Source organism: Sciurus carolinensis, chromosome 8 (assembly GCF_902686445.1).
Source record: "Sciurus carolinensis chromosome 8, mSciCar1.2, whole genome shotgun sequence".
In the NCBI taxonomy this organism is placed as follows: Eukaryota; Metazoa; Chordata; class Mammalia; order Rodentia; family Sciuridae; genus Sciurus; species Sciurus carolinensis.
Genome location: NC_062220.1, coordinates 133,319,584 through 133,346,478, shown reverse-complemented (window position 1 = coordinate 133,346,478; position 26,895 = coordinate 133,319,584). Strand labels below are relative to the sequence as shown.

At 44.6% G+C, this 26,895-nt stretch overlaps 1 protein-coding gene and 1 long non-coding RNA gene across 2 annotated transcripts in view; one reads left to right on the top strand and one right to left on the bottom strand.

Annotated features, from left to right (window-relative positions):
• Nucleotides 1–13,623, bottom strand: part of LOC124991009 (uncharacterized) — an 87,277-nt gene extending 73,654 nt beyond the window's left edge. The window contains exon 1 of the long non-coding RNA XR_007109859.1: nucleotides 12,999–13,623. This is a non-coding gene — a long non-coding RNA (uncharacterized LOC124991009). The remainder of the gene's footprint in view (nucleotides 1–12,998) is intronic.
• Nucleotides 12,331–26,895, top strand: part of Tmem233 (transmembrane protein 233) — a 38,479-nt gene continuing 23,914 nt past the window's right edge. The window contains exon 1 of the mRNA XM_047561637.1: nucleotides 12,331–12,637. Coding sequence (XP_047417593.1) covers nucleotides 12,377–12,637 — 261 coding nt within the window. The 5' untranslated portion in view covers nucleotides 12,331–12,376. The remainder of the gene's footprint in view (nucleotides 12,638–26,895) is intronic.

Sequence of the window (26,895 nt, the reverse complement as noted above, 5' to 3'; positions counted from 1 at the left end):
CTGAGGCAGGAGGATCACAAGTTAGAGGACAGCCTCAGCAATTTAGCAAGGCCCAAGCAATGTAATGAGACACTGGGGATATGGCTCAGTCATGAAACAAATGCCCCTGGTTTCAATCCCTGGTACCAAAAAAAAGAAAAAATAAAGAAAGGAAAAGGAGAAAGGAAGGAGGGAAGGAAGGAAGGAAAGAAAGGAAAGAAAAGAAAAATGCTGCTTCAATCCAGGGATGCCCAACAGAGATGATTTCACCTCCCCCTGGGGGATACTTGCCAGTGTCTGGAGACATTTGATTCCCACAAGTGGGGGTGGGGTGGAACTGGCACAGAGTGGGTAGAGGCCAGAGAGGCTGCTTGACATTCTACCATCCCTCTTCAAAGAGAATTCTCCTGCCCAATAGCAATAGTGCCAAGATTAAGAAACCCTGATTTAGAGAAAAGTGGATTGGAAAAGATAGGATGGGAGAATGCAGAGTCAAAATGAAAGGGTTGCAAGCTGGTAAACATGGAGGCCCAAGAAGGAGAAAAGAAAACATAGGCATGAGATTCGTTGCACTTGGACTGTGGTTACAGGGACTGTGTGTTCTTAGGGAAGCCAATTCTCTGTGGAGTTCATTTACACGTCCGTCAAATGGTGGGGAAAATAAAATTGAGCTAAAAGAATGGAATAACTATCTACAAGATTCTTGGCAGGAAGGATACATTATATTTAGGCAAGATTTCCCCATACCTGAGTAACGTGTGGATCACCTTCACTCTGTGTCCTTTGCTATTTCGTACTTAATAACATATTTCGTCATTTAAATTATTTTAAAGGGAATCTTATATCACTAACATTAATGTAAAGCCATGTCTGCTTGCCAAAACTACAAGTCAACATGATCAAAAGAAAACCATGTTGTTAAATTCTAGCCAGATACCATTCTGTGGTCTTCCCAGTGGAGCCTGCAACCAGCCTCCTGGTTAAATGGACGACTAGGGAGAATGAAGGAGGTTTAAGGCATGTGAGCACCAAACACCAACCCGGACTTTCTGTACCATCTTAAGTGACCTAACATCCTACACTTTGGAAGACCGTGGTACAGAGGTCAAGAGGGCACACGTTGGAAACAAATTCATTTGAGTCCCATACCCTTTATTGGCTATGATTGCCCCAGCGACTTAATCTTCCTGAGCCCTGGTCCTCACTGGGAGTTAGTAATAGGACCTAGGGTGATATGGTAGGCAGCCTCTGAGCCACCTCCCTGTGGTTCCCTACCTTCAGGTATGCTTGTCCCTCTGTAACCCCCTTGAGTGTGTGCTGCACCTAGTGACCTGCTCATAGCCAAGAGAATACAGCCAAAAATAAGGGGTGTCACTTCTGAGATTCGGTTGCAACAGTCTCCCCAAGCCCTCCTCTTGTTGCCATTGTTCTAGAATAACAAGATGCCATTTCCAAGCACCCCTTTGGAGATGCCCACATGGCAGGGAACTGATGTCTAATGTCTCCAGCCAACAGCCAGCAAGAGCAGGCAAACCCAAAAGCAAAACCAGCCAGAAATCATGAAAGAGCCCAGGGTACCCAGGATCCTGGGACTCCTGTGAACCCAAGTTTGGGTGCATTTGTTTTGACAGATTTCAGAAGCAAGAATGAGGGAGGGAAGGAAAAACAGCCCAACTTCTTCCACTCTGAAGCACTCGGTTTGGCTGGGGGGAAAGTCTCATGTTTAGGGTTAGCGCCATTTGGTCGTCCACAAGGCAGCTCCGTGTGCCGTGAGGCTCCTTGGGATCCTGAATCAGAGCGTGCTACAGCCACACACGGAGACGCCTGTTGAATGGCATCCCTTTGGTGGCGAGATGAGCAGGTCGGATCCATTTCTGTTTCTCTAAGACATCCGTGTGTGTGTCTCCTGCACCGCCAGATGTTTCTCACTTCAACCCCTCTGCCAGTTCTATTCCTCCTTCTCCTGCTACAGGCCCTGTAAATGTTACGACGTTAAATATTAACACCTTAGGGAGGCCCTCTCTGACCTCTAAACCAATCCCTGTTACTGTTCTGTCTTGGGTTGTCGGTCCACTAATCCTTACTGAACACTTACCTTGTGTCAGACCCTCCTTGGTCTCTGGATTTGCGAGTGTGACCCAGTGAGAGCCCTGCTCTCAAGGAGCATTTGCAAATGACTTGTTCTTGTTTGTGCATTTTTAAATAACTTTGATTTGCTTTTACTATTGTTGTTTTGTCTTCTTTTTTGAAGAGAGGGAGTCATCCCTAAAATATAAGCTCCGAAAGACCACGGACAAGGAAATGGTATAGCTCATCATTTTACACCACCCCGTGACACAGGGGACAGTTCAAGGCATGCATTTGCACGGCATTTGCAAACAAATCAAGGATGGTTTTTCTTCCACCATGCTGACCACCTACCAATTAGAACCCACAACACACTGGTTCTGGATGAATCCAGAATTTTTTCCCAAGTCTTTGGAGTTTGATCCATAGGCACTGGTCCCTGGGAGCCACACAAGAAGAGCCTAACTTCTATGGTGAGGTCCCCAGGTCTGCCTGGCTCCTGCCTGTTCTGAGGCCTAACTCTTTCAGGAGCTCATGAAATAAATCTTCCTTCCAATAAATTTTCCAAGGTCAGCTTGAACCGCTATCCATACCTGACAACTGATGAATGTAACTAAGCAGCACAAGAGAACATTCATCAGCTCACATTCAAATACAATTTAAACTATTTCGATGATTTCACAATGTTCTTAGAATAAAATCCAAACTCCTGACCAGTGCCGAATGGTCTACTGGACCAGTACTGGTCCACCATAGTCACATCTTCTATCTTATTCCTACCCCCAATGACCCTCCTTTGGTTTTTAAAGCTCTCTGAGTTCTTGTCCACCTCTGGGCCTCTGCACATGCCACCGTTATCCTCTTTCCTTGGCTCTTCAAATGTCTGACTCCTCTCTAGTCATCAGACTCTGCTCAAATGACATCTCCCCATGTAGACATCCTACATCAGTCATGATCCCAGAAGGTCTCAGACAGCAGGTTCACATTAAAAACATTAAAGGAAGCACCATGTACAAAGATGGGGGAACCACCAGGGGTAGCGTAGCTGCCCAGGAGCAATGGGTGCTGGGGCTAGAGAGGGGCTGTCTCCTTCCTAAGCCTGAAGGGAGAAGTCAGCAATGTTCTGGAATTCGAAGGTTGAGTTCTGTGGATAAGGCCGCCTTGGAGCATCATCTGTGATCTTCAGTGATTCACCAGCTCTAAGCAACTCAGAATGAAGGGGGTCAGAAAGGAAAATACTCTGATATTACTCTCCTTCCTCCCTTCCTTCTGCTAGGTGTCCCTGTTGGCCAAACCCATCTGCAACTAGAAGACAAGGACTCTTGTTGGTGGAGACTAGCAGTTGGCCAACAAATTTTTTTCTAGTAAATATTATCAGCTTTTTGAGTCAAACAGCTGCATATGCTATTGCAACTACTCAACTCTGCCATTATAGCAAGAGAAAAACCAGAGATGACACCTAAGTGAATGGGTGTGACTGTGTTTCAATAAAGTTTTATTTACAAAAACAGGAGGTGGGCCATAGATTGCTGGTCCTTGATGTAGAACATTCATGATGGTCTGCTGGGCCAAAGGACAAGGTAGAGATGGATGGAGAGTGACCCTAGGGTTAAACAGAATATATCAAGCGTCCCTTCCCCCGCTCCCCCGCCACCTAATGAATTTGCCTTAGCTTGCATCTTGATGTCCCCCAGAGACCATATGTTGAAGGCTCAGTCCCTATTGTGTGGCTATGGCAGGGGGGTGAAATCTTTAGAGGCGGGACCTAGAGGGAAGTCTGCAGGTCACTGGGGACATGCCCCTGAAGGGGAGGGTGGGACCCTAGTCCCTTCCTTATCCTCTCATTCACTTCCCAAAGACCCTGAGGTGAGCAGTTCTGTTCTACCACACATCCCACCATGATACACTGCCACAGGCCCTGAGCAGAGGCCAGGTGACCCTAGACCGAACTCTCTAGAAGTATGAGCCAAAATAAACCTTTTTCTTTTACAGTTGATTATCTCAGGTGTTTGTCATTGTGATGGAAACTAACACAGTTCTCCTCTGTCCCAAGTCACACCACATTATCCTATTCCACTTATTAAGTATCTTACTGTTCATCCACAGTAAGATACTTGCTTGCCACTATATGACTGGCACCCTGATGTGCATGACACTATGGCCCACAGCCTGTTTTTGTAAATAAAGTTTTATTGGAACACACACATTCCTTTGTGTGTTGTCTATAGCTTTCCTCATGCTGCAGTGGCAGAGTTGGGTATTTGCAACAAAGACTGTTTGACTCAAAAAGTTGAAAGTATTTATCAGAAAAAAATTGCTTTATATTAGGTAGATGGGAGTGAAGGGAGGGAAAGGGACATGGGGAAAGGAATGATAGTAGTGAAACAGACATTATTACCTCATGTGCATGTATGATTACATGACCAATGTGATCCTGCAATATGTACAATCAGAAAAATGAGAGATAATACTCTATTTATGTATGATCTATCAAAATGTATAAATGCTTTCAACTGTCACGTACAACTAATTAGAAGAAGTAAAAAAATTTTTTTAAATTGCTGTCACCTCCTAGTCTACACCAACAGGTTTCCTTATTGTTCATCTCTGAATGAACAATAAGTCCACTAAAAGAATGAGACAGGTTAAATCCAGACTGTCTGGTCTCCTTGACTTAGGTGCACCAAATGACATGATGCAGACATAGAAACTGGGTTCTCCTCTCTGGTTCACACTTAGCTGCAATTTCCATTCCATTTCCGTCTCCGAAGCACCCACTCCAGACCAAGCCTGATCACCCATCACCCCAGAGCCTCCACGATCCCTTCTGCGGGGTGCAATTCCTTACGTCAACTTTGAATCCTTTAGGTCCTAAGTGGTATGGAGTCCTGATCCTTTGGAAATATTCCTGCTCTGTGAAATATTCCCCCATCCTCCCAGGGTGGTCAGCTGGAGAAAACCTGCTTTTCATGTCTCCATTTCACCCAATGAGACCAAGGTATTTTCCTGGGTAGGATGGTAATAGAAAGAAGAAAGAGAATACAGCTTATAAGACTGTAAAATCCTCTTGTATCCTTATTTTTAATACAAAGAGAAGAGATTCATAAAATTATCCAACATGAGGAAAACAGTTAAATTATTATCAAAGCCTTCAAAAATGATTAAGTAGAGAATTATAATGTGGGAAGGATTTAGTGTAGCACATTAAGTTTCAAAAATCAAGACACAAAATTACACTTCTATTGCAAGTGTAATAACCTGAATACAAGGTCTAGAGAGAAGATGGAAATGTCTGTCTACTGGGGTGCAGGTGACATCTTCCTGATCAAACTTCAATGTTCACCTACTTTTCTTACCTGGATCTGCTAGCTAAATACACAGTTCAAATCCTGGACCTCTACTTAGCTGTAAGACCTTACACAAGTCCCTTTCCCTATCTGATCCTAGGTTTTCTCATCTGTAAAAAGGAAACCTTGTCACCTAGCTCACAGGAGTTACAGTGGAAATTAAATGAGACAAGAGAGGCAGGGAACACACAGAGTGCACACAGTAGGCACTCATTAAATGTATGCTGATGCTGGAGTGCTGGGCTAGCATTGAACAGCTGGACCTTCCATTACTACTGTTACGTGGTGCTAATTATTATGAGTGGCTCATTCATGGGCTACAGAGTATGTTGTATTATCCCATTTGCAAGAAAAAGGATGAAATAGACCCTCATTTATTATCTGGTACAATGCAGAACAAAAGGGGAATAGACTTAGAGAGTTTGTTTTTTATGTTCCTCTGTCCCAAAGTGGACTCACTGAAACACGTAGTTTAAGAAATTAATGGTACAGGAATCTCTTTCACCTTTTCCTCCATTTGTTTTTTTTAAAACTTGTGAGAGAACCAAAGTTGTTGGAATCTGAACAGGTAAATGGTTTTCTAATAATAATAGCCCAAAAGACACTGTTCTTCTGCAGCAAGCCCCTGAGACCGCAGCAGTTACTTTCTGATGGCTAAAGACTGGTGCTGGAGACTAATGTGAAGTTTGGCAGCGAATGCATTCGACCTCTTACCATTTCCTAAAGATCTGGACTCTCCCTCTTGTATTTCACAGATCAGCAGATTTGTACTCCTTCTCTGTCTTTGCTCTTGCTCTCACTCCAGACCTCCTTTTATTTTGGAGTTCGACACACAGCTAAGATCTCGAAGCTTCAATTTTCAGCACCCTCTCTGAGATCCAATATGGTTCCACTGAATATTAAAAGATGTGGGGAATCCATTTGGCAGTGCAAAGCCGTTCTCTGAATCCATCTCATTTCCTCTCATTTGAAGTGCTTTGTTTCTGTAACCCATTGAACTGGTGATTATTTCCTTGGCTTAAATTTTCATTTTCCTTTTGGCTTGGGTCTTACAATACAACTTCTCAACCAGTCCATCTAAGTTGGTTCGCTGCCCTTTCAAAGATTGACATTTACCGGGTCAGATCAGAAGTCACAAAGAGATTATCACAAATGAAGACACTTGGGTACAAAACATGCTCATCCCAACATCTTTTATAATTTCTACAAAAATGTACTGAAAATCACCTAAATCCTACTGATTAGGGCATGGCAACATAAATAAGAAGCCATCTAATCGATGGGAAATCATGCAGGTTGTGAAAATGTCTACAAAGAATGTTAATTGTCATGTAATGCTGAGGAAGAAAACAAAATTGTATATAATTGCATTTTGCTGAAGAAAATATACCCAGGTAGAAAGAGAACTAAAAGGAAAGAAGTTCTTGTGTTTGTGGTGCATACCATTTTGTGAAACCTCTTTTTGTTTATGCTTTTCTTCATTTTCCCACTTTTCTAGAATAAACATAGATTAGGTTCACATTTGGAAATAAAACTTTGGTAAAGATCAAAAAGACAAGTTGCTACATTGCAACCCAGAAAGCTACAGTAAGCCTTTCCCTTCTAGACTGTGTATTAGGGAGTTGCTTTCTCCTCTGTCTCATTTTAAAGAGGGAAGGTATTATCACATTATTAAGCAATCAGCCAGTAGGGTTCATCCAAGAGCAATAAACTGACCTCTCAAGAGAAAATTAGTGAAGCTCAGGAAATTAGACCTGGAAACCCCAACCAAGTGATCTAATGCATCCCTCAAGAATCAGCACCATATACATTACACTTTCTGGGGTAGGCACTTTCCTTTCAATTTAATTTTAAATGTTTCAAGTGATTGCAATTTCACTGCTACATTTTAGGCCAGCCAACAAGCTATTAATCCATCTTCCCTGAGCAGAATGTAATAACCCCAGCAAACTTCAAAGATGTCCTGCAAACTTTGGAAATGTCCAGCTAATGTTCTTCCCTGGGCCTGAGAGCTGAATGAGTATCTTAGATCTAGTTCAAATCCTGCACTTCCACTTGATAAGACTGTACACAAGACCCTTTATCTCTCTGATCCTAGATTTTCTTACCAATAAAAATAAATAAATAGGAAGAAAGGAAGGAAGGAAGGAAAGAAGAAAGAAAGAAAGAAAGAAAGAAAGAAAGAAAGAAAGAAGGGAGGGAGGGAGGGAGGGAGGAAAGGAAAGGAAAAGAAAGAAACCTTGTCACCTACCTCACAAAAGTAGCTATAGGAATTAAATGAGATGATACATGTAAGGAATACTTTGAATGCATATAGTAGGTGCTCATTAAATGATGATTTTGGAGGACTGAACAGATGTTTTCCTGGAAGAGGAAACAGTCTATACTGAATCAACAGTCCCTTGTTTTGTTTTCCCTGGATGACACTAATGCAGTTAGACAGATAGTGCAGTTCATGATCTTGAAAAGCTAAATTCCATTTGGTACCCAGACCTTGGGCTTAGTCATGCCAACAATGTTAGCCAGCCTCAGATCTCAAATATGGCTCAGATGTCACCCATCAAGCCTCTTCACCATTGATAAGAGCTGGACTTGGAACACTGGCCTTGGGAAGGGGAAGAAAAGAAGACAGTGAAGAGTCACATTTGAAATGGAATCAGTAGGGTTTGATGAATAGTTCATGGAGAAGCTGAAAGAGAGAGAAGAATAGTGTCCCCAAGCACTGGGCTTGGATGACAAAAGGTGGCTTATTTAGTCAATGGCTTATCAGTCATGTACCCATGAAGGACCAGGCACTGTTCTGGATGGGGGGAGAGAACAGTGACCCAAACAGAAGAAAACACTCTTCCGCAGAGGGAGGGAGACCGACAATGAATAAAACTCACTGGGGAAAAGAGAAACTTTTTAACAAATGGTGCTGGGAAAGCTGGATATCCTTATGTAAAAGACTGAAACTAGATACCTATCCTTATGTAAAAGACTGAAACTAGATACCTATTTCTCACTCTGCACAAGTCAACTTAAAGTAGATCAAAGTCCTAGGAATTAAGTCAGAAGCACTCGCAACACCGTGAACACATAGGATCAACTTTCCAACATATTGACTCAAGTACCAACTTCCTTAACGAGAATCCTAAAGCACAAGAAACAAAACCAAGAATCAATAAACAGGATGACATCAAATTAAAAGTTTCTGCACAGAAAAGGAAACAAGAACATGAAGAGAGAGCCTTCATGTTCTTGGGAGAAGATCTTTGCCAGTTCTCATCCAACAGGGGATTAATATCTAGAATATATAAAGAACTCAAAAAACTTACCACCTAAAACACAACCCTGAACAGACAAAAGAACAGAACAGATGCTTCTCAAAAGAAGAAATATAAATGGACAACAAATATATGAAAAAAACAATGTTCAACGTCCCTAGCGATCAAGGAAACACAAATCAAAACTACTTTGAGATTTCATCTCACTCCAGTTAGAATTGTGATCATAATTGTGATACAAATAACAAATGCTGGTGAGGACATGGGGGAAAAGGGACACTCGTACATTGTTGGTGGGACTGCAGATTAGTGCAACCACTCTGGAAAGTAGTATGGCAATTCCTCAAAAGACTAGGAATGGACCCACCAGATGACCCAGTTATCCCACTCCTTGCTATGTATCCTAAAGGACTAAAATCAGCATACTATAGAACGATGTTTAGAGCAGTGTTATAACTAATTCACAAGAGTCAAGTTATGGAATAAGCCCAGGTGCCCATCAATCAGATGAATGGATAAAGAAAATGTGGTTTATATACACAATGGATTTGACTCAGCCATAAGGAAGAACAAAATTATTTGCTGGTAAATGAATGAAATAGGAGAACATCACACTAAGTGAAGTGAGCCAGACTCAGAAAGTCAAGGGGCACATTTTCTTTCTCCTACGCAGATGCTAAACCAAAATAAGGTGGGAGGGAGGTGGAGTGGGAAGTCCCATGAAGTTAGAAGAAATATCAGTGGAGCAGAGGAGGAAGGAGGGATGAGAAAAGGGAAGAAATGCAGAAGGAAATTGACCAAATATTGCTATGTACATATATGAATATACCACAGCGAATTTTGCCTTTATGGCGATCTATAAAGCACTCATTTAAAAAAATATATGTATAGAGAGAGAGAGAGATAAGACCAGTAGAGTAGAGGAAGGATAACAGGGGGAGGGGGAGAGAGGGAAACAGGAAGTACTAGGGACCAAGGTAGAACAAATTATAATCCATGCAATATGATTACGTCCAAACGACCCCAGTGTTTTGTATAATATAATGCACTAATAAAAACATAAAAGGAAACAATTAAAAAGTAAATGAGAAATTTTCTGATTGAGATCTGACACAGGCGATAAACAGGGTAGTAGGCTGGAGAATAAGAGAAGAGACTCTACGGTAGACAGGATGCCAGAGAAGGCCTCACCTGGTGCAGAGGTGTGCAGGTCCCGAACAACAAGGAGGCAACAGATAGAGAGGAGGAAGCAAGAGGGGAGAGCTTGGGATGGGAAAAAGCTAAGTGAGAAAGTGGAGAGTCCCATGGAACTGAAGCACAGGCAAAGAGGGAAGCGGGGAAGCAGGAGGAGTGGGTGGGACCAGTTAGCCAAGGGTGAGCCTTGAGAAGCAGGCTCTTATGGAACAGGTGCAATTTGAGGTGCTTAAGGGATCTCTAAGCCCGAGATGCAGGGCTGCATTCTAATACTGGAGACAGTACCAGGACTTGAGAAATTGTCCCATTGCAGCAGAATTGCCAGACAGGGGCAGTGGAAGTTCTAGAAATACAGATTTCTCAGGCATTAAAAGTACAGATTTCTGGGGTACCTCTCTCAGAAATTCTAATTCAAGTAGATCTTGGCCAAGATCTGGAAATCATTTTTTGAACCTTCCAGGTGGATCTTGGCCTACTTGAGTTAGATCTAGTAGGAATTTTTCAATATACCCAGGTCATTCTGGTCCACTTATTCAAGGACTATTTCCTGCATCCCTAACATAGGCCAGGATAATTCTAAGTGCTCGGGATGCAGCTCTGAACAGGTTAGAGAGCTTACAGTCTGGAGAAAGAAAGTGAATGGGTTAGTGAAAAAAATCACAACTATGATACATGCCACACACACACAAAGAAAACAGCTAGTAAAATATAGAATAATTATGGGACCTGTGCTAGATAAATCCAGACTTCTCTTTGAGGAAGTGACATCTGAACTAATAGCTGAGGGATAAGAAGGAAGAAGCCATGTGACCATCAGGAGGAACAGCATTCCAGGCAGAGGGATCAGCCAATGCTAAGGCTAAACCGAATCTTTTGGCTTATCCCTGCTCGATGAATCAACCAAAATGGGGGAGAGGGCACGATGGAGAAGGTGCTCTTTCATCTTTGAGTGAATTCAGAATGAACAAGGAACTATCACAACAGATACAACTGAAATACAAAACATAATTAGAAGCTATTTCAAAAATCTATACTCCAACAAAATAGAAAATCTCGAAGACATCAACAGGTTTCTAGAGACATATGAATTACCTAAACTGAACGAGGAGGACATACACAATTTAAATAGATCAATTTCAAGTAATGAAATAGAAGAAGTCATCAAAAGCCTACCAATAAAGAAAAGTCCGGGACCAGATGGGTTCTCAGCCGAGTTCTACAAAACCTTTAAAGAAGAGCTCATTCCAATACTTCTCATCTTTGAGTGATCACCCAGAAAGTCATATCAAGCATATACATTGTACCAGACATTGTGTCACTTGCTGACACAAACGTAAGATGTTCCCCTTTCTCAGAGAGCTCACAGGTCGATGAGAGAGACAGGTAGCCAAATAAGTCTGGCCCCATGAGACAAGAGGGAACATCTCAGAAAACCAGTTCATGTTCTGAGAAAGCCAAGCAGATGATTAATACTTTCGAGTACGATGATATAAGCAATTGTTTTTGAGATTGCGGATGATAAAATTATGTTCATTTTTATTTTCCCTCCAACTCAGAATATCTGAATATCAGGTGGAATATTTGCAACCGTGAATATTGGGTTTGAGATACTGTATAATCGACTCTATTTGGGAGAAACAGCACCCTAATGATAGCTATCATTTCTAGAGCACACAGATTTGTCTGGCTTCATGTGTAAGCTTATAAAAGTCCTCTCAATGTCCCTGTGACTCAGAGATTCTTACTCCCCTTTCTCAGATGAAGAAAGCAGGACCCAGCAAGGTGAAGGGACTTTTATGATGTCATTTCTCTCTCATGCAACAATTTCCCAGCTTTATCAGGGTTCAGACTCAGATCTGGTCACTCATGAATGACATAGATGCTGATACAACTGCTATCTTAACCCCAGTTCCCAAAGCAGATCCCTCTCTCTTTTCTCCATCCCAGTTATTCATCTGAGTTGTCTACACCAGCTGGATCCACCTGCATTTCTTTCCAGGGATCCTGAAGATGAAAAAAGTGGAGAGGAGAAGAATTCCTTTTTTGCGCATTTGAGAGAGAGTGACTCCCGCCTTCTGCACCCTCTGTGGAGTGTGGGAACCACAGAAAGTTGGTTACCAAATGGATAGAGTGTGTGTGGTCCCTTCTAATGTATTCAAACTCAGCAGCTTTGGGGGAATAAAATGAACTGGTCATCTTTAGCCTTCAGACTGCCCAGTTTGAAACATAAAGGGACTTCTTTGCTTTCACCTGCCCTGGTCTCCAGACTTAGTGCGAGTCGGTGCATCTGTCCGGGGGCCTCTGGGTGTGTCCGGAGTGCACTGTCTTCCTCTGCCTTTGCTCCATTTCTCAGGGTAACTGGCTCCTTCTTTTCTCCTCTTCTCCCTCCCTCCCTCCCTCCCTCCTCATGGGGAGGCTCTTGGCCCAGGTCCCTGAGCCCGGGCGGGTGCCAGCGGAGGACGCAGGAAGGCTGAGGTCACATCTCCCTGGAGCCCCGCGCCGCTGGCTTTTCAGAGCCTCACCATGAGCGGGCAGACAGAGCCCCAGACCGCGCCAACGGTGCGCCCCTCCGTCCTCCCTGAGCCGCCGACTTTGCCCATGTCTCAGTACGCCCCCAGCTCGGACTTCAAGGGGCCTTTGGACAGTAGCCCCGAGGCCAACGCCGAAGATGAAAAGACGGAGGAGGACATGCCCATGCCCAAGAACTACCTGTGGCTCGCCATCGTCTCGTGTTTCTGCCCCGCGTACCCCATCAACATCGTGGCTTTGGTCTTCTCCATCATGGTGAGTGATTTAGGGCCAGAAGCAGCGGGGAGAAGAGCCTCTCCTGGGCTCTTGCGCCTCTCCTGGGCGCCCCACGTGCTAGCCCCTTGTTGCCCTCACCTCCTCCTCATCTTTCCTGGGCTCTCGGGCTGTCCCCACAACCATCAGCACCTCCTCTGCCCTCCGAGTGGTGTTCGGATCCCTGCCAAAGCTCCCCGCAGGCTAACTTGCTGCTTCTTTCCTGCGCCCTCGTGTGCGCGCTCTCCAACCCGGGGAAGTTCTTCAACTTTGCAGCCTCTACCAGCCTCCTCCGAAATCCCTGGACGTCCCCGACCCACTTTTCTACAGCCCCAACACGTGCCACCCTAGCTGGCAACAGTACCTGAGCGCGCAGACTCCACGTCCCTTTCATTGCCTCCCCGAGGGCTCTGGCACATCGGTGCTATGACGGTCTCTGACTTGCATTTACTCCTTTCAGTCTCTGCTACGACCAGAGCACCACCTCCACCACGCTTAGAGGGTCCCTGGGCGATCCCCGCCTTGGCCTGGTGCAGTGCTTGGCACCGCGCGCTCTCCCCGAGGCAACAGTTCCTTCTCACTTCTTCCAAGTCCTGCGCCCTTTCTTTGCTTCTCTCTGGCACCGGTTTTCCAGCGCTCCCCAAACTGACTCACACCCGCTACCTCCCCAGGTCTGTCTTGGAAGCCCCCGCGCCACTTTCAGTAGCCAAACGGGTGCTGCTCCTTTTACTATGTCTGCCCCGGCACGTTGCAGCTCCTCTCGCATTTGCGCCACTCCGAGCCTGAACCCGCCTTTTTCCAGGCTCCACTCCACCACCCTGTCCTGCGCCCCGGGCGCTCCGCGGGAAGCACCCGGGACTCCACATGCCGTGGAGCTCCGCGCGCCCTGGGTGCAGCGGACTCGCGAGCTGTGAGCCTCTCGCGCGGCTGGTGCCTCTAGTCCGCCCCCTTCAACCCTCGTAGAAACTCCCGCGCGAACCCCACCAGGAGGGCGGCGAGCGCCTTATTGACTGGAGCAGCTGGCCCGCGGGTGGCGGCGGGGTAAGGTTCGGACCGGCACTGTCCCGGGACAACCCTGGAAGTGGCGCTCCCTCCCCCACCGGCCCACCGCGGGGCCACCGAACGCCCCACCACAGACCTGATTCCGCGGCGTGAAAGTTGCAGGCCACCCAGCCCCTCCTCCGCCCACCACGTCCGCCCACGCTTGCGCCCTGTTCACCTCTCTGGCACCCACAGAGACTCCATTTGCCCGCAGGTGGCCCGTGCCCAACACCGGGTTTGTAGGCTGTCTGCACCAACATTCAAGTGCATGGTCCCAGCTGCGTGGGTTCAAATATCCAGTTCCACCGCTTGCTAGATGTATTATATCCGGGATTCACTGCATCCCTCTGAACCTCGGTTCTCTTGATCAAACGGGAATAAGCATAACCTTGGGTTGCTGTGAGCATTCATGAGATCCTTGTAAAGTGCTTGGAACCGTATCTGGCATGGAATCTTTTTAAAATGTCACTTCATGAGACCCGATTCCTGTTTAAAAATCAACCCCTCCCCCCCCAATGACACACACACACACACACACACACACACACACACACTATTCTCCCTTCCCTATTGCTTTTGGTTCAAAGCACTTCTTTCCATCTTTTATTTTATTTATTAATATGTTCGCTAAAACCCCTCATTAGAATATAAGCTCTATGAGGGCAAAGGTATTTGTTGGTCTTCTTTGTGACTGTTTCTTCCGGACTCAGAAAAGCTTCTGGCACGTAGTAGAAGTTCACTAAATATTATGAAAGGAAAGTATGCAGGAGGGAAGGGTGTTAATGGATCCTCATGTCTACTCTGCCTGTTTTTTTTTTTTCCCCCATACTGGAGCCCCATATGCCAGAAGCCATTATCAGGTTCCTCAGGACCAGTCAGCCAACTTCCTGCCTTCCTTCCTCTCCCCCAAAATTTATCCTCCGGTTTTATGCAGACAAGGGCTGGAAAAGATGTAGCAGCCAAATTCTCTAGGTGGCAGCAGACTGACTGGCTGGCGTTGGTGTTTACACCCCATCCGGTTCCTTAATGAAGCAGCCAATTTGCCCCTTTCCGGGTGCCACTTAGAAATTTGCCTAGGAAGGTTTCCTGTCATTGGCCCAAAATAAGCTAACACCCCAGCTGGTAGCAAGAGGTTGGACAGGGTTGATACTTGGCGTGTGCGCTGGGGGATGAAGTTGATTTGCACTTTGAATAGAAACCTCTCTTTCTAACCCCTCATCTCCATTCTCTCTCCACCCCTATCCTCCATCTTTTTCAAACTTTCTGTTGCAAAAGATCATTCTACTGCCAGAACACAGGCCCTGGAGACAGAGGCTGACTGTGGGAAACCTTCATACCTTTTGAAAAATCTTGGTTCCTTCTCTTATAGAATGGGAATGTGGACATTGTTTTACACTGAGCGAAACTGTTGTAAGGATCCAGTATGCCAAGCCCTCAGCACTGTGCTGAGAGTAGCAACAACTGTCAGACAGATGGGTAGATTTGGAATCTGGAGACATCATATGTCACATATGAAAACAAGCAGAACATCAAACAAGCAAGAACTAAATTCTAAGCACCCTCCCTATTGGGAAATACTCCCCCATTGGCACAGGACAGATCTGGGCTTGATTAGTGACTATAAAGATTCCAAAGTTTGTTGTTGTTGTTTGGGGTTTTTTTTGTGTGTTTGTTGTTGTTGTTGTTGTTGTTGTTTTTGGTACTGAGAGTTGCACCCAAGCTCACTTTACCGCTGACCTACGTTCCCCAGTTCTTTTTATTTATTTATTTATTTTTATTTTGAGACCAGGTGTTGCTAAGTTGCTAAGGTTGACCTCGAACTTTTGATCCTCCTGCCTCAGCCTCCTGGGATGCTGGGATTGCAGGCATGTGCCATCATGACCGGTTAAAGACTTCAAAATCAAAGGACAAAGAAGAGGAAGGGTGTTCAGCGGTGAGGTGACTGCCCATTTTCTGTTGCTAAGAACACAATACCGCAGAGTAGGTAATTTATCTGTTTAAAAGAGAAAGATCGTTATGGTTTGGATCAGAAATATTCCCCCAAAGCTTTCTGTGTTAAAGGCTGGGTCCCCAGTGCAGCAGTGTTCAGAGGTGGGAAGTGATTGGATCAATCCAATCACTTAATCGATTAATGGATTAATGATTTGAATGGACTATTGGGAGCTGATGGAAATTGTAGGAGGTAGGACCCAGTTGCAGGAAGCAGGTCACTGAGGACATACCCTGGAAGGGTACTTCTTGTGCTCTTTCTCTGTCTCTGTCTCTCTCGCGCTCTATCCCTATTTCTTCTTCCGGGCTGCTATGAGCTGAGCAGCTTCCCTCGGCCGCACCCTCCTGCCATGATGTTCTGCCTCACCTCATGCCTGAGCAGCCTAACCAGGGACTGAAACCTCTACAACTGAGAGCCAGATAAATCTTTCCTCCTCTGAATAATTTTTCTCAGTTATTCGTCACAGTGACCAAAAGCTAACACAGAAGTTTTATTTGGTCCAAAGTCAAAGGGTCACATCTAGTAATGAGCTTGCTGGCAGAGTCCTGAGGCAACACAGGGTAGCACATGACCAGACACTGGAAGCACCTAGAGACCTAGGTGAACTGACTTTACAACAGATCCATTCTCAAGATAGCTCACTTGCTCACTAAGCCAATAATCCATTCATCATATGACTGGATTAACCCATTCATGAGGATGGAACCATAATCACCTCTTAGAGATCCCACCTAGTCCAACCTCTTCATCTCTCATAATGAGGACTGAGTTTCAGCATGAGTTTTGGAGGGGCACGCATTTCCTGATCACAGCAGTGGCCATTCAGTCCTGCTGGGTAGACACTTTCCCTGAGGTGTCCTGTGGTGTTCCGTCCTGGCTCTTTTCAAAACTCCCTTATCTGTAATCCATGACAAGTTCAGGTGCAGCAATGGCGTAGCTGGGGCCGCACCGTTTCCTTCGAAGGCATTTGGAGATGTGGGGAAACACCCGTGGTGGTGTCTTTGATTTGAGACACCTGGCATTTGATGCACAGAGCCAAAGTGTCAATACCCTGCAATGCTAGGAATTGAAGAACTGATGTGCCCCAAATACCAGTGGCACCCTAATTAAGACACCCTAAGAGAATACAAACTGATATAAATGTGGATGTGTGAAATGTATGAGAAGGCTCAAGGTAACTAGTTCCCAGAATGGGAAGTCCCCAAACCATCAATACCTCAATTTATTTCTTAAACCAAGCCTGAGGAGGCTTCAATAAAATTACGAAGTTGGAGGAGGCAATGGACTATAAAACTGCCTTGAAAAATGCACCCTGGAGATGAGTGTTCTTTAAGACGTAGGCGTCTGTGTTCTTTCTGCCGCCCAATGTGCAGCCAGGGAGTCCTGGGCATTATGATGCAGCAGATCACAGACGAGTCCCCAACTGGCACATCTTGTTGTGTTGGAACCTTGGTGGGTCTAGTATCGCCTGTGGCAGGAACACAGAAGCCTTTGCTCATCTGTTTGGTGTTATTGTTTGGTTTTTTTTGTATTTGGGGTTGGTTGGTTGGTTGGTTGGTTTGTTACCAGGGATTGAAATCAGGAGCATTTTACCACTAAGCTACATCCCCAGCCCTTTTTATTTTTATTTTTTTTAATTTCAAGACAGGGTCTCGCTAAGTTGCTTAGGACCTCGCTAAGTTGCTGAGTCTAGCCTCAAACTTGCGATCCTCCTGCCTTGGCCTTCCAAGTCGCTGGGATTATAGGCCTGCCGCACTACACCTGGCTCCTCTGTATATGGAAGTTTACTTATTAAAAGTACATTTAACTTGTACTCAACTTGAGGAACATATATCTCAAGAGCACCACTCCCAACCCCAGACTGAGCTACAGCTGGCCCATAGTGCATCTGCCTGTGAATTTTAATATGGCGTACTTCCTCCACGCAGACATAGCCCTGTTCCAGGGCACAGTCTGGTAAGTGGAGCAGAGGCTGGCTTTCAGACTTCATTCATCATGCTCCCCACCATCCTCAGTTATCTGTTTATTCCGTCTGCAAAGAACAAATGAAATACTTGTTCATTTGACAAATATTTATTGAGCACCTATTTTGTGCCAGGTTATGTTTCAGGCTTTGGTATTCCTGGTTCTTTTCTTCTTTCTTGAGCAGGACTTTGTTACAATGCCCTGGCTGATCTCAAACTACTGGGTTCAAACTATCCCCCTGCCTCAGTTTTCCAGATAGCTGGGTATACAAGCCTGTGCCACTGTGCCTAGCCATGTTTATACCTTTACTTCTATTGAGTGGTAAACAAGACTAGCAAGGTCTCTGCTCTTCTAGAACTGGAAGAAGTGAGGTCCCTGATAAGTTTCAAGAATGCTGGCAAATTTAGGGTGAGCTCACCACCTATTGGTTTTATAGCTGGAATTTGCTACCTGATTCAGAAGACTGTAATGAGGTCTTAATTCTCAATGACATCCTTAAACAATCATGTGTACAACTGAACCGATCCACCACTCTAACCATGGATACAAGATGTTCAGTGCCTTTTGATTGGGTGGTTTCTGAGTCTTCTTTCTTCAGAATCTCTTCTCCCTTATTTCTACAGAAATTTTCTAGACACCACGCATTGGAGTTCAAATTCATTTCTGCTATTGGCCATGTCTGTGGTTCCATGCAATGTGTCACACTTTCTGAAGCTTGGTTTCTCTGTCCTGTAAGATAGGGGTTGTGATAGGACTTATTGAAGTGCCATTGTGGAAATTAAAGCATGAAAGACCAAAGTTTTCAGCTCTCTACCTAGAATACAACCAGAACTCAAAAAGTATTGATGATGGTGATGATGATGGTGGTGATGATAATGATGGTGGTGGTCAGGGTGATGGTGATGATGGTAGTGATGATGATGGTGGTTATTATGATGCTGATGGTGGTGGTGGTGGTGGTGGTGGTGGTGGTGATGGTGGTGGTGGTGGTGGTTATGGTGGTGGTGATGGTGGTGAAGGTAATGATGGTGGTGGTGGTGGTGATGGTGATGATGATGGTTATGATGGTGGTGATGGTGGTGGTGGTGGTGGGGGTGGTGGTAGTGGTGGTGATGGTGGTGGTGGTGGTGATGGTGACGGTGGTGATGATGGTGGTGATGGTGATGGTATTGGTAGTAGTGATTGTGATGGTGATGGTGGTGATGATGGTGGTGATAGTGGTGGTGATGGTGATGGTGATGGTTATGATGGTGGTGATGGTGGTGGTGATGGTGGTGATGGTGGTGGTGGTGATGGTGGTGGTGGTGATAGTGATGGTGGTGGTGGTGATGGTGGTGGTGACGGTGATGGTGGTGGTGGTGGTGGTGGTGAGTGTATATTCTAGAAATACAAGACATTACCTTTTCTGGGAGTAATTTTCTGTTATAGTGACTAAAAAATGTGATAAAAAATAAAAAGCATGACCATGTCACTGGAATAAATACCTGTTGTAGCCTAAAGGTAAATATTAGTGGTAAATTGAAAACACACCCACAGAAACAAGGAGGACTTAGGGTTAAGCATGAAATATTGAAAATAACATTTTCCTCACTCCCTTCTGATACTATTTTAAATGACAGTAAGTAAATTTAAGAGTGTGTAAATACCTAACGACAAATTAGGTCAGGAGAAGAAATGAGGGAGGTGACAAGATCTTTGAGCCTAGAAAATGGCTGGCTGAGCACTGGCTGACTTTACCAAGTAGATTACACTGAAATCTAAATCCTTCAGAAAGAACAGCCAACAAGAAGAAAGTGGGTTTTCCCCGCAAAACTCTAGAAAGGTTCAGAAACTGGAGGTATCAATGAAGATATCACCTAGGGCGGTAGGAATGAAAAGACGGGGATGGAGAGGAGGAATCTTTGAGAGTCAGAGATCATCAGAGATCAATCAGAGATCATCTGCCACCCCAAGAAGCAGGCAGTGACTCCTTACCAACTCTGACAGGAGATGAGAGAAGAGCTCTCTGGTGAGATTCAGCAGAAAGGTCTTAGACAGTCACGGCCAAGGTAGAGTTGAGGCGCCAGGCTGAAGATAAGATTAATGGAAAGTAGACGTGGTGGGAAAAGGAAGATTCTGCCCACACTTGACTCCATTCTCCTGGCATCCAGATAAGAGAATTTCTCTCCAAGAATGTGACCAGTTCAAAAGAAAAAACCTTTAGGAGTCCTCTAGAGAAATGAAGAAATCCACATCCAGTCCCTTAGGATGCCCAGCACTGGGGAACTCCATCCTTACTCTCAAGACTTCCAAGCTTCCAGCTTTTCGGTGGCTCCCATTCAAATACAGAGAGACAGCCAGAGACTAGCTAGACACATAATAGATTCTTCTGGAAGAAGAGAACTGTGACTTACAGATGAAGTAGAAGGAAAGAATTCAAGGAATAGAAGAAAAATTCAAGAATAAATGATTAACATCTTCAGAGGCATAAGAAACCTTGTTGGGTCCACAAGACAAGGACAGGTTGGAAACAAAATAATCTGAGAAGCAAAACAGAGTTCTTAGGAATTAAAGATATAAGGGAGGAATTTTTTAAAAAAATTACTAGAAGCATTGGAAGTTAATGTGGAGGGAACGGAAGGAAGTAATGCAAAAAAATCAAAAAGGTGGAAAATACGGAAGCAACCCACGTATCCATCAGTAGAGGAGCGAAGAACCAAAATGTGGCATATACATACAATGGAATAGTATTAGGTTTTTAAAAGGAAAGAAATTCTAACACGTTCTATGACCCGGATGCACCTTGGAGACGTCATGTTAAGTAAAGCACGTCACAAAAGACCAGCTCTTAAAGGATTCCATGAAGATGAAGTACCTGGAGTGGTCAAATCCAGAGACAGGGGGTAGAATGGGGGTGATCAGAGTCAGGGGAGGGAGAAACGGAGAAAAAAATTAATGGGTACAGAGTTTCAATTCTGAAAAGATGGAGATGGATAGCCATGATGACTATAGAGAAATGTGAATGTAGTTAATGTCATTGAACTGTATTACTTAAAACCATTTAAATGATAGATTTTTACATTTATGTGTATTTTACCACAATGAAAAATAGAGGAAGGAAATAGTCCCTAGCCAGGCACGGTGGCACACGCCTGTCAGTCCAGCGGATCCGGAGGCTGAGGCAGGAGGATCACGAGTTCAAGGCCAGCCTCAGCAACAGCGAGGTGCTAAGCAACTCAATGAGACCCTAGCTCTAAATAAAATACAATGTGATGTGACTCAGTGATCGAGTGCCCCTGGTACGCCCCCCCAAAAAGAAAGAAAGAAAGAAAAAAGAAATAGTCCCCTGAAAAGATAGAAATCACCAAGAAAATATATTTAAAATTTGAGAATAATACCCAGAAATAGAACATTCCAAGGAAGTTTCAGGAAAAAAAATAAAATAAAATGGAAGAGAGGAAATTATCAAATAAATAACATGAGAAAAATTCCCACATGCATTTCCAGATTAAAAGGATCTGGATCAAACAAGACACATACCAATTTCACACGATGGTGAAATTTCAGGTTCTTAAGGATAAAATTTCTCCTCACAGAGGGATTCATCATGCCTTCAGAATTCTTATCCACAAGGCTAAAAGCTAGACAACAGTGAAAAAATGGCTTCAAAATCCCATCTGAACAGTTCAAAGGAAAAGAATAAAGGCATTTCCAAACATTTAAGATGTCAAAAAAAAAATGCCTTCCATGCATCTTTTCTGAGGAAGTCACGGGAACCCTGAGGATGGGTTTCCCCCAAACAGGGGAGTGGATCAAGAAAGAGGAAGACGTGGGATCCAGGGAAAGCACCCAACACAGAAGAGAGGCAAAGTTAGTGCTCCTCAAAACGAGGCCGTCCGTCTCACGAACTCCCAAAAGACGCAGCTGATGATGGATGGTTGGTGGGAAGCCAATGCAGCCATCCGTAATCGGGTCATGGGCGGCCAGGGGAAGCCACAGACCTGCCTGAACCTGACCACACCTGCCCCGGAAAACAAAGTGTGTGGTCAGGAAGCAAATTGATGCCCACAGGACAGAAGATAAACCAAACTGGGAGTTCTTTCTGACCCCGACTCCACGAGGGACAGCTCGTCCATCAAAACTATGTTTCAGGAGAACTTCCAGAAGGGCTAGAGGGGAGGTTTCCCTTTTTCCAGTGACCTGAGACAAACTTGGAAATATCAGATCTTGATCCAGACACACTTGACAGGGCTGAATGCCATCTGTAAGTCAGAGGTCTGAATGCTGAATGCTGTGTTAGGTCTCTCCGAGTGACTTCTCCCAACCCTCTCTGGTTCCATGGGATTGTCACCTAAGAAGTGGGGTATTAAGATTATGGATCCTTGTGATTTATTTCTTATGACTCTCTCTGCTCAAACCCTGAAGGGCATTCAATGGTTCCAGATGAGCAAGACCTTGTCTGAGTGTGTCACCCTTTGAAAGCTCCCTTCCAGGAACCCGTAGATTTCATAGATCTGCATGTCGCCCAAGTGGCCCCTGACTCTGGCTACCTTCCTGAGGGCGGCCATGCACATTTGGTATTTGGGGATCTAGAATTTAAATTGTGGTAGGACCCATCTGTGTGTTCCTATCACAGAATTTACATTTTAAATCCCATTCAGATTTACTGATGAGATGCTATAATGGCTGGATTTACCATAGCACACAATGGGGGGATATATATAAAATTAAATTAAATTAAATTAAATAAATAAAATAAAATAAGCAGACTGGCCATTAATGGGTGGTGGTTGGAGCTAGGTTAGAGAAACATGGGAATTCACTGAATTACCCTGTTGATTTTTTAATACTTTTGATATTCACCATAATAAAAGGAAAAGAATTGGAGGGAAGGAGAGATGAATGATTCCAGACAAAACCTCTCTTCCAAAGCCAGTAAAGACTCTCCAGTCAGGTGGCAAAAAATAATAATAATAATAATTAATAACAAAATAGATATGTAACCAAAATAGCTTAGGTAACTATTAAATCAGCTAACCAAACAGGACATGGTGGAGGTGGAGTTTTTCATTAACTAATAAGAAAATTAGTTCTGACTTAGAATGAGTGCAATTCCTTGATGACTTTAGAGGATACCTTCGGATAATCACCCAGGGGAGGCCAGGTAGGATTCGCATCCTAGAACAATGTGTCTCAAGCTGCAATCACCTGTGGATCTCCTTAAGAGACAGACTCACTCCTTTTTCAGGGCTAAGTTGGAAAATCACTCTCCTCTTTCTTAGTGACCCTCTCTCTCGCCCATTCAACGGGGACCTCACTGGCCTCCTCTGAACAGCTTTCTCTTGGATTATTTGACTTCTTTGCACGGATCTGTATATGTAAGTCCCGTGAGGTTGCAATGTTAGTTCCAGCAACCAGCACAATTCCAAGCACACAGTCAGCATGTAATGAAAGTGTGATGAGTGAGTGAATGAGTGAGTGAATAAGTGAATGAATGAATGAGTGAATGAGTGAATGAATGAATGAATACTTCACAGGCCTAATTCTGCTCCTACTTTTTACCTCTACTGATCCCTTCCCTTCTCCAGTAATAGCCTACATTTCTGCCAATACCTTTTTTGCAAAAAAAAAAAAAAAATATCCAGGAGACCCAGGGAAATGCTGTGAATCACGGAGAGATTGGCCAAGGCTCAACTCCCTGGGATAATTTTCCTGGCTGATCTGGAGCTCACAGAGATCTGCATGCTATGGACCAACAGGTACCCATTTGGAAACCAGTCTTTATTCCCCACCTGCTAGGTCAAGACATGCTACTTATCCATTTGAAGCCCCTTATCCACAAAAGTGATGCCTTTGGCACGGAAGCTGAAAATGCCTGCCAGCCTCCAGGTCAGGAAGGTCAAGAGCAGTGAGTGCTTCTCAGACGGCTGGTCCTGCCCCGTGTTAACACATCTTCCCACGGGGCGGGGGCCGGAGGAGGAGGACATTGAGATGTCCCATGCTAAGTTAAGCATCCCTTTCCCTTGGAGCTTCCCGGAGACTTTGGCCAACAGTTGTGTGACACTGTCCAGCGGAGTCAATTTGGCGCGGGGGACAAAAGAGTAGCGAGGCTTCTGAATTCGGAACGATTTATTGATGAATCGGGAAACCCGGGAACTGGAACCTCGAACCTCTAGAAAAAAAAACCTTCTCTCTTCTTCTCTCCTGGCGCTCAAGGAGAGCCGGCTTATATCCCCTCCAGGAGACGAAGGGAAGGGCTGACGCCAATCATGCAAAGATTAGGTGAGAGCTAGCTGCCCAATCATGGCAAAGGTCAAAACAAGCAGGCATGAGCAGGAGCACCTGTGCACACGTTGTGTGCCTGGACTTAATTGGATATGGTCAATGACAAATCACCTGGGTGTGCTTATGCCAATCAACCTCCTCACTGCGGATGTGATCAAAGCAACCTCTGTCTGACTGGCTGCCAAGCGCCATCCCGGCGCCTTCCACACCGCATAGCCCCCAACGGTTATGCCTTGTGGCTCTTCAGTGATGCACTGAGCGTTTAGGAAGCAGGTTGCTGGGAATCCTTTGATCATCAGGCTAAGACGCTGCAGATGCCGCACCCATCAGGAAATACTGTTCTTAGTGACTTTGGGGTTTTCACTGGAACCAGTTGAGCCCTTGCCGATGTGGGACTGTGGGAGGGTGCTCCATCCCAGCACTCTGCCTCTGTGGACCCACCTTAAAGTAACACAAAGGTGTCCTTAATGGATCTCCCTAGCCAAGCTTTTGCTGATGTTCTTCCTCCCTCATTTATTCTCTCTCTCCTCTCTCTCTCTCTCTCTCTTCTACAGATGAAATTCAAGACCTTGTCTCTGTGTTTCCTTTACGTTTATATCACATCTCCTATCCATCCAGCTGAAGGAAACCACCTACCTAACTCCCTCCTTGGATAATTTTCTTTGTTCTTTGTTCTGGATATTTCTCTCTCTCTTTTTTTTTTTTTTTCTTAGATGTTGATGGACCTTTACTTTACTTGTTTTTTCTATGTGGTGCTGAGAATCGAACCCAGTGCCTCCCACATGCTAGGCAAGTGCTCTACCACTGAGCCCCAACCCCAGCCCTGTTCTGGATAGTTCTTACGGAAGTGCGATATCGCTGTTGTGGTGGTTGTTTCCTTTACGTGAGGCCTTAAAGCTCTTCCATATTGACACTGTTTTCACTTGTGCCTCACAAAACCCCAGCAAGGTTTGCAAGAAAGCTTCTCTCCCCATTTCCCCATAAGAAAACAGAGACTCGGGCAGGTGACATCAGTGGATAAAATCAAACGCCACAATCCTCGCCCCCCGAAGTTTACCGTCGAGTTGCTTGAAGCAATATAAAGGGCTGGCTGGGACTTGTCTTTTGATCGGGACGTGGCTTCGATGTTCTGAGAGCTTTCTCTTGTAATCGACTCACCCCATCAATAAAGGAGTCTCATATAATACTGTCGATCAAGCCGGACAGAATTCCTGCCTCACTCTTGGCTTTTTGATAGACAAGCAAGGGATGAATCTCACTTGTCCTTGAAGATATTTATGGGGCAGACAAAGAGTAAAGACCCAAGGAGGAGACAGACAATCATGAATGAGTTAATGGAGATCGACAGGAATGCACTTGCCCGAGTCTCAGAATTCCCAGAAATACCTGTAGGCACAGAAACGCAGGAGCAAGCAAAATCTAAATGAGAAATTCTAAAGTCATCTGAAAACTCAGGGTGTATTACTAAAAATATGCACTAAGTGCCCACGTGCATCAAGCTCCTGGGAGGGGAGCCTTTAGACTCTAAAACAGCACGGCTCTATATAAAGAGACTTCTTCAACCTGGACAGGAAGCCCTCAGGCTGTCCTCAGGCATTGATGGCCTTCTACAGGTTATGAGTGGTAGCAGGAGTGGGGGAGGGGCAGAGAGAAAGAGACAAATGCAGAGACAAAGAGACAGAGAGAGACAGTGAGACAGAGACAGACCAAGAGTCAGAGATTGATAAACAGATTCCACGTCCTTCCTACTGGCCAAATATATCCTGGAAATGAAAAGGTAAAGAAGATGAACCCTCGTGGCTTTGAAAGAGAGAAGGGATGGTTTGAATAAAAGGAACATGTTCTAAAATTAGGGTTTCAGAATGGGCACCTAACAGGTCAGAATATTGGTCTAGTCACAGAGCCAAAAAATATATATATTTTTTTTAATTTTTTGAAATACCACAGAAACAAACTTCAGGGCATATGTAAGATTTTTGTATAAAGAAAGCTTCATCAAGAGGTTAAAATTGAAAAACATTAATGAAATGGAAAGTCAGATTGTTACATACTAAATACTTTTCCCAGTAGTGGTTATAAAGTAAATTATAAAATGTGTTAACCTGAAAACATAGGGCCTAGGGCACAAAAACTGCTTAATTGATATTTTTGTAGTCATTGTTATAAATAGGAAAAGTTTGAGATTGATATAAATATTGATTCCAACATAGAAGATCGACTAAATAAAATATAATGTATTCCGTGTGTAACATGGGATATTACGTAACTGCTAGAATCATGCCTTAGAAGAATTCTCATGATTTAAGGACATGCTTAAAGAAAGTCCCACACCTTTTATCGATTAAAAATCTCAACATAGCCAAGTGTGCATGCCTGTGACCCAGGGGTTCAGGAGGCCGAGGTAGGAGGATTGCAAATTTGAGGCCAGACTCAGCAACCTGTCTCAAAATTTAAAAAATAAAGGGCTGGGGTTGTGGCTCAGTGGTAGAGCACTTGCCTGGCATGTGTGGGGCACTGGGTTTGATTCTTGGCAACCACATATAAATTAAAAAATAAAGGTCCGTTGACAAGGAAAACATTTTTTTTAAATGAACAATTTTTAAAAAGGGGGAGGGGGAGCTGGGAATGTAGCTCGGCAGTAGAGTGTCCCTGGGTTTCATTCCCAGTACAAAAAAGTATCCACATGGGAAGTGGGAGACGGGCCAGTGGCCAAGAGAAGAGGTTCCACTTTAGAAAAGAGTGACAGAAAGGCCCAGAAGCCAGCTGGAATGCTGGGTAGCAGACAGGGCGTGGGGAAGGGACCACCTCGGGCTCTCGGCTCCACTCAGGGCCCTCACAACACTCGACCTGAAGCCCCTCCTGGGAGGGGAAACTGGGCCATCTTGCAATTTAAGTGAGAAAGCGAGGCGACCCCAAGGGGATGTCAAGACCTCGAAAGGAAAGCCCCCCCACCAACCAGCCTTGGGCATGCGCAGTAGCCCGAGGGACTGACCTTGGTTAA